Below are 8,549 nucleotides of genomic sequence, written 5' to 3'. Positions count from 1 at the left end.
AATATCGCGATTTGTATTTAAACGTTTTTAAAACCCAATATCGCGATTCATATTCCCGCTAGTATAAAATCCAATGTCGCGATTCGTATTCATATATATTTTTAAATTTCAATATTGCGATTCGTTATCATTATCACGCGGTTGTAATATCAAACATCGATATTCGAATTTATACGCGGTTTAAACATTCATTACTCGTTGCGATAAGTATTCACGGACTCTAAAAAATTATGCACCGTGAATCTTATTTACGCGATTTAAAAATTCAATACCGCGATTTGTATTTTCGTGCTTTTAAAATTCAATATCGTGATTCTTATTCAAGCGATTTTAAAATCCAACATCGCGATTCTTATTCACCCTATTTTAAAATCGAACATCGCGATTCTTATTCACGCAATCTTAAAATCCAACATAGCGATTTTAAAATCCGATATCGCCTTATTCACGCGATTTTAAAATCCGGCATCGCGATTCTTTTTCACGCGATTTTAAAATCAAACATCGCTATTCTTATTCACGCGATTTTAAAATCAAACATCGCTATTCTTATTCAAGCGATTTTAAAATCCAACATCGCGATTCTTATTCAAGCGATTTTAAAATCCAACATCGCGATTCTTATTCACCCTATTTTAAAATCCAACATCGCGATCCTTATTCACGCACTCTTAAAATCCAACATCGCGATTCTTATTCACGCACTCTTAAAATCCGACATCGCGATTCTTATTCACGCAATCTTAAAATCCAACATCGCAATTTTAAAATCCGATATCGCGTTATTCACGCAATTTTAAAATCCGGCATCGCGATTTTTTTTCACGCGATTTTAAAATCCAACATCGCGATTCTTAATCTAAGGCCTCTAAAAATTGTGTGAGAAATGAACTTTCTTGTCCTATCAACACTGATGATCAAAAGTCTGCAAAACGCAGTCTACAGATCAGTCATGTCATGTTAATAAAAGACCATCGAAAAAACAAAGAACTGATGAGAAAGTCCATAAAGGTCCTTTAACCAATAAAGAAATGTTTTTTAAAATGATCTGATACATAAAATCCTGCTTGTGCATAATTACTCAAAGTTATCTAAATTATTAAAAAAAAATTTTTTTAATCAAGATTTTATTTAAGAACATAATTACTATTTATTTATATTTATTTGAATAGATAATAATGTAATCATTATCAGATTGGCTATTGAATTCATATCATTTTTTCTTTTGCACGTTTAATGCTACAGTTATAAACTTCCTCTTTTTTGTGTTTTTGTCAATCACATCCCTGTGACTTACATGTAGTAGGAAAGAAATGTTAACCATGTGTACAGAGGATTGCTTCCCCCTTTCTTCTCAATGGACTTGCAATTTTGTTTGAAATCTTCAATTTTACTGTGATTGATTAATCCTCTTCTTTTTTCCATTTCTCTTTTACGGTATAACATTAATTTTCTACTCTAAACATCAGGATAACTATTTTTTTAAAATATTCATGAAGAAATTGTTGAAATAAGAACTTTTAAATTATGTTATCGGGAAGAGGGCTCTTTTTCAGTACCGATTCACAATCAGTTTTTGTCAGAAACTATAGGAGGCATTTTCTTGAGTCGGAGTGTTTTATCAGCATTTTACAGAGTGTGTATATATATGTATGTACGTATGTATATATCTACATATATAATGTTTTAGTATAAAATGGAGATATTGTGTGAAACTATAGGGGGGGGGGCGCTTTCGTGAATTGGGGCATTTTATCGGTATTTTACAGAGTGTATGTACGCATATATATCTTGTTTTAACTTCATAAAACTTAGAAACATCAAAGAAATCGTAATAAAATTTGAAGTAATATTTAACTACTTAGCTGTGTCAGTAAAAGAATCAGGATTGGTATTTTATTCAAAAGAAACTGAAAGAAATGTAAGAAACTGAAAATGATTAATACTCCTGTTAGTAATGATTATAAGAATAGTTAAACATAATATAGCACCACAGAGTTAAAATTTCTTCAATTCTACTTTTTTTTTAAAAAAGACAAAAATAAGCTTTTTTCTTATTTTTTACTTTAATTTTATCGAGAGTTTTAAAATTTATTTAACATAGTATCTAACATGAGTCAGAGTATTTATTCTTAACTGTATTTTATAAAAAATAGTATGTTATTGGCAATTGTAAATTCAATATGCATTTTAATATTCAATATGATTTGTTATTTATGTAGTATTAATAAAATTTGATTATGATATCCTACTGATTATTCCTAATTATATAACTTTATAATTCAGTTTTAATAAACTCCTTTATGTAAAATATTGAAGAACTACAGCTCTTTTATTAAAAAATCAAATGATAATTCTTTTTCATTAACTTTTTTATTCTTTTCACCCGTTACTTTTTAGTTTTCCCTTATTTAAAAAAGATATCTAAAATGAGAGATGCACAAACTTTTTGGGTGATGAACCACTTGTACAGCAGATTGACCAACGAAGGGCCATATGCCCAAGTATTTATACATGTTGGCTGCAATTTTATTATTCAAATCGAAACACTCTCTTCTTTAAAATTCATATCTTGTCTTTTAATCTATTTTTTTGTTCAAGTATGCATTAATGAATATTTTAACGATTATCTCTTTAACTAACTCATGGAATAGACTATTTCCCTAGGCCTGTATAATAGACAAATTACCAGTACTAAGATTTCCCTTATTCCCTAAAACGAGACATATTACCGATTTACTTTTCAAGATTTTCCCTAACTTTTATTGAGGAGCACAATGATTTTGTGTCACTTCGATATTCCTTCTATATTATTCAAAATTAATCGATATTCAAAATTAATTTACTCTTTTTGAAATCCTGCGCTTGTTTCTCAAGCTTGCATGACTGTCACTATTTTATATATATATATATATATCCAAAAAAATAAAGAAACTATAATGTTCATAGTATAAAAATAAAATAATATTTTTTGGAGTAATGTTAATGCAAATTTAATATTTTATTGAAAGAAATTTTATAGTTGTCTAAAATCTGAAAATTTTCCCTTTCCTTTTCAAAAAAGAAAAACATTATAATAATTTTTTTCATTATGTTGAGGTGCTGTCACAAGCCACACTTTATCAGCTGACTGGCAGCAGATTGTGCGTCCCTATATTAAATAGCTTATACTAGATTGGAATTATAAACTGCTCGAAAAACTATTATGTTAGATATTCTTTTTCTTTTTTTTAAGAGCTTTTTCTTCCACTTGGGTTGATAGAAACCTATTTCATTCAGGTCTGTTTTTTTTTTTTCATAATTTTTTTCCACTTTGGAAGAAACTTTATGAGGAAAGAATTGAATTATAACCAATATTCAGTTGTCTAACTGCATCTATAAGATTGATTTAGTCTTTCACTTAATTGCAGCAATCTGTATAAAAAGACAAACTGTGAGCAATATTCAATTCAGGAATAAACTGGTTAATGATTATCTCTCTTTACAGGTGTGTATAATGTGGAGTTTATTTTAACTGGAAGTATCCGGCAGGAGTTAGACCTCACATCATTTGCTTACAAATTGTGATCAAGTTTTTATGTATATTATATTTTTGATACATTACAAATATAAATAGTAATTATTGAAAGAGATATATTCGTTTTTTTGTTAATCATATATAAATGGTCTAGTTTTGTAGTTTTAACTTATAATTTCATAAAAAAAAAAATACTTTTTAAATTTAACTTAACCCAAGATAACTATACTTAATTCAGTGGTACGCAATTGCTAAATAACTGACTCACAGGCTATCAATAAAAATTGGGTTTATTTTTATATTCCCTTCATTTTTAATTAAGTTTAATTCAAGCATCTGGTATGGCTAATCACATTCTTGCACTGATTTATTTTTTGATTAATTCAAACCACAATTCTTGACTTGGGGCTCACTCACTAATTTAGTATTTACATCTGGGCCCAGATCAGTCTGTTTCTGATAGACTATCTAATAATTGTATAAAATATTGTAGTCTTATTTCTCTGGATTTGTTATTAAACTTTTCAGTACTCTAGTTATTTTATGTAAAGAGGAAGAAGAAAAAAAAAAAACTCAATAATTTTTTAGGCGCAAGATTTAAAAAAAAAAAAAAAAGTCTGAATGAAAGAGCTTTTCTCCATTTTAACATTTAGCAAAGACAATTGTCTTAAGTGATTAGATTTTTCATTTCACAAATAGAGAATTTGTCTCTTTTATCATTTGATTTTAAAATAATTTAAAATAAAAATTCAACTATCCCAGATTAGTTAAATAGGATGAATATAGGGCTATAATTTAATATGATTAGTAAAAGTTTACTATGAATTTTTTATTTTAATCTAAAGAATACTCCAGATAACTGTTTTAAATTAAAGTTTTAACTACTGTGTACGAGTCGACCCCCATTTTTGATTTATGAGATAGCAAATTTTGGGTATGGGTATGTCGGGTGTTCGAGTCCATTTCTAGAACAAAGCAAATATTAAAATTTCTCAAATTAAATAACATAAAAAAATATTAAGTCTACAAAATTGTTCCAAGTTAAAAATATTTCGCATCAAATACTCTTACAGAAATTCTGTGTTGCTATTATAGGCGTCATGTGTCAAATGATGCATGGCAAAATCTGGATTCAAATGTTATTATGAAATATTTTAAAAAGTAGGAAATGGATGGGGTAATTTTTTGTGTGACACAGTAGATGAAACTATTGCAGAATAGGGTCTGTATGACAACATAGATAATGTTCTGGAATCTTTTAGCTTTATGGTATGTTTTAAAAGTTTTCATTGTGTTATATATTTTGAAATACTCTTGAAGAAATTATCTCAATCTTCTCATATTCCTAAATTTTTTTCTGCACGTAATTTATAGTACTGTATTTTAACAATATTTTAGATGTGAAGAAAATTTGATCTGAGAAAATGCAAAATTATTTGTATGTAACATATTAACAACTGTTTTTGAAAGAGATAAATGGATTCAGAGTTGTTCATGTCTATCTCATTCTTTATAATGCGTCAATATTTCACAATTGACCGATGTCGACTTTATTACAGGTGTGTCGGTCGGCCCCCGGATTTTCGTAAAAATTTATGGTGTTTGAAAAATTAACTTCTACACCAATATATATAGTAACTGTAATTATGAATTGAAATTATTTTTTTATAATATTGAATTAAATAATTAATAGTTTAAAAAATTAAATGTGCAGCTCTATATTGAATACATTTTAAATTGCACATAAAATAATTTTATGGTGGCGAATAAAATCGAGAATAGAGTTTTTTACCACAAACTAAGTTATTTTATCATGATTAAGTAATAACTTTGAAAATATTTCTGCATTCTATTTATTTTTTGCATATATACAAGAACTATCAAAGAAGGAGGGGAAAAAATTATGAATGTGCATATCCTTATTATGGTTTTTTCAAAAGTGTTTAATGTCTTTTAAGTGCTTTAAAAAAAATGCGAAGTTAAAAAAGTGCACCCTGTATAAAATGTGGTAAATTTATTTCAAGAGGAAAAAAATGATAAAAGTTTTTATCTTGAATATTTGTGTCAGTGGTTGATTATTTAATGTTCTTTTGAGTCGTGTTACCTTTAAAATATGTTGTCAACCTTACTTTCTTATCCCTCGTTATGCCTGTGTATGAAAAATAGTAAATTCTTCACTTATATCACCAAATTTATTAATATTGTTTTAATAATTTTTAAACTTTTCAATAATTCAAAAAGTATTTATGATTATCATTTAAAAATCCAAGCTGATCAATTTATAGGAAGATATTTCAGCTAATTTCACATATCTAAAAAATGGATAGTGTATATTTATAGAACAGATTGAAATCTTTATGATTAAATAATTTAATTTTTTGCAACCTGAGGTTTCTACCTAATCCTTTTCTCTCTTTCTTATTTTCTTGTTTAAAATTGTTCCTCTGTCCCTATTGGTTCAGACATTTACTTCTATCATTTAGTGTTCAGACACTGAGGAAGATTATTGTTTATAGACCTGAAATCATAGTATGACTATTTCTGTACCGATACTTTATTCTCGTTGTTTTCTTCTTTTATTTTCACATAGTCACAGTTACATAAGCAATCCAATAGAATAGAATTGCCTTGCTATTATTGACATTATTCATATCATAAAATATTATTTTCAGTTATTTATTTTATTTAAATTATCTCTTTTTTTTTAAAAAAATTATTACATAGTCCATCCCTTATAACTTGAATTTGGGAGTGGTTTAAGGACAAGAAATTTTGTCTTGTCAGAAGTTTGAGTATTCTTGCGACTACCATACTTCAATTTTTATGTATTTCATTTTCATGGTTGGACATTGTTGATAAAATTTTATTTTACAGCAAAAATGTTTTTAACTTTGATAAGAGATATTTTGCAATTATTACTCAATTTCTTATATCTAATAATAAACTCTTACAGAACTTCGTGCACTTAAAATGGAGGAGCCTCGACATGGAATCCTTGTATTTCCAAAATTCAAATGCAATCACTATTGATGCAGTTCTTTTCCCATCATAGGTATTATTTTCTCTTACACTGACTCTATTTGATGGTTCGATAAATGATCTCTCGATAAATAAATCGATATCCCCTTGGGGGGGGGGCTTCAAATATTATCTAAACGCCCATATTTTGGTAGATAGAAAGAAGACTGATATGAGCAGCGTTTACAGAAGACACTAAAATATCCTTATTTTAAAAATATTATTGAAAATCAAAAAAAAAATTTTTAAAAAATGCGAAGAAAAAAAATTACACCATTAAAATTTTTTAATAAAACAAAATGAGATACATTTTTTCAAAGAATTTCAGAGGTCAAGAGTTTTGATGAGACACATGAAGAATGCTCTATTCAAAATTTTATTAAATGAATTAAAATGTAAATTTTCGTTTATGTAAATTTACATCTTTTATTTAAATTTAATCAAAAATTAGAGGACTACCAAAGAAGACAAAGTTATCACCAAAAAAAAAGAATTACTATCTTATATGAGCATGGGGAGTTGGGGGGTGATTTGCTAAATTTTGTTGACAAAAGGTAGGGAGGTCCAAAAACGGGCTTTTTTAATCTTTGAATGGCTCCTTAGGTTTAGTTCTTTTTTATGTATGCATCTATTTATTTTTACTTTTTCAGTCACCTTTTTAAAATAAATTAAAAGAACTGAAAATATATGAAACAAAAAAAATTAATAATTAAACGATGAAAACTTCAGAACAGCAGAAAAATAAAGTCACATTAATATTTGAGTTATAAAAAATCGACTCTAGTTGTGTAATTTCTATCATAACAAATGAAAGTGACTTATAGTATTAAAAAGCAGGTTATTAATTACTTATTCACATTTTTTTAATTAATATTTCATTTGATGTCTCGTTTTTTTCTCACCCTGATAAAGTTTATAATTTGTATACTGTACGTATCTGCCTTTGCTTCTTTTTATGTTTCAATCATGTGTGATGTTTTGATTCACCTGGACTGAAGTAATGTTTGACCTCCCTGCAATATGACAGCAATAAACATTTCTGCATATTTTTAATACATTCAGCATGCTGTGAAATTAGGGGTCAGCTTATTCATCTTAACAGCTATTCATAGAGGATAGATCTAGAGTTATTTTGATTCATTGTAAATTTTGTAACAAAAGCTGTGCTATGCATCAGCTGATTATCTATTGTAATAATGTACATAATAGTGATTCATTTTTTGATTTTTAAATAAATATCTATTTATAATTCATTGTTTCATTATTAAGCTGGCTTTCATTTGTGCTGTAGGGCAGTGTTTCCCAAAGTTGGGTACGCATACCCCCAGGGATACAGGAACAGTTTAACGGGGGTACGCATTCTTATGTGAAATATCTTGCAACAAACCAAAATTTTATTTAAAAACAAAGCTAGCCATGAAAATTTACGATTACGTATTTTTCTATCGGCTATTTTTTGCAGAGTTAACAGTTAATACATAGTGCAGGGCTTCAAGTGCTGCGCATATAGCGCATTTTGCGCCAAATCGGTATATTGGCGCATTACTGCGCAGAAACGACATTTTATGTTAAATTTGCGCCGAATCTGCGCCAAAAATGTTTTGGGGACCAACTAAACATTGCCAAATTTTAATAGCAAAAGAAAATTTTTTCTCTTGTTGATTTCATCGTTATTGATGTACCATCGTCTTCGTCAATGGAAAGCTAATGGCCTTCTTGCGCTATTCTATTTATAGATTAGTACCATGATCCTTGAATTAACTAGGGGACCATCCACTAAGTACATAATTTCATGTTGATCCTCAGAACAGTCAAGAATCACAAAGCTTCATAACCTCAAACTTTCTATCTCCGTTTTATTCATGTAATTAGATAAAGATAAGATTAAATAAGGATAAGAACTAATTGAGTTTCATAACTTAAATTTTTTATCTGAGGGACCATCCACTAATTGCAGATTGTTTTTAAACAATTATTTTACTTTGTTACTTTTTAAAAAAAAAAATTTTTTTTT

General features: G+C 28.0%; 1 protein-coding gene across 3 annotated transcripts in view; it reads left to right on the top strand.

Moving 5' to 3' along the window:
* The window catches only part of LOC107439064 (serine/threonine-protein kinase Wnk), a 71,054-nt gene extending 63,270 nt beyond the window's left edge, over window positions 1-7,784 (top strand). For all 3 annotated transcript variants that reach the window (XM_016051538.3, XM_016051535.3, XM_016051536.3), the window contains one exon: window positions 3,488-7,784. In XM_016051538.3, the coding sequence (XP_015907024.1) occupies window positions 3,488-3,567 (80 nt within the window). In that variant the 3' untranslated portion in view covers window positions 3,568-7,784. The remainder of the gene's footprint in view (window positions 1-3,487) is intronic.
* The last annotated feature ends 765 nt before the right edge of the window (window positions 7,785-8,549 follow it).

The sequence above is a fragment of the Parasteatoda tepidariorum genome, chromosome 10, assembly GCF_043381705.1.
Source record: "Parasteatoda tepidariorum isolate YZ-2023 chromosome 10, CAS_Ptep_4.0, whole genome shotgun sequence".
Classification (NCBI taxonomy): Eukaryota; Metazoa; Arthropoda; class Arachnida; order Araneae; family Theridiidae; genus Parasteatoda; species Parasteatoda tepidariorum.
This window is presented reverse-complemented; position numbering and strand designations above follow the sequence as displayed.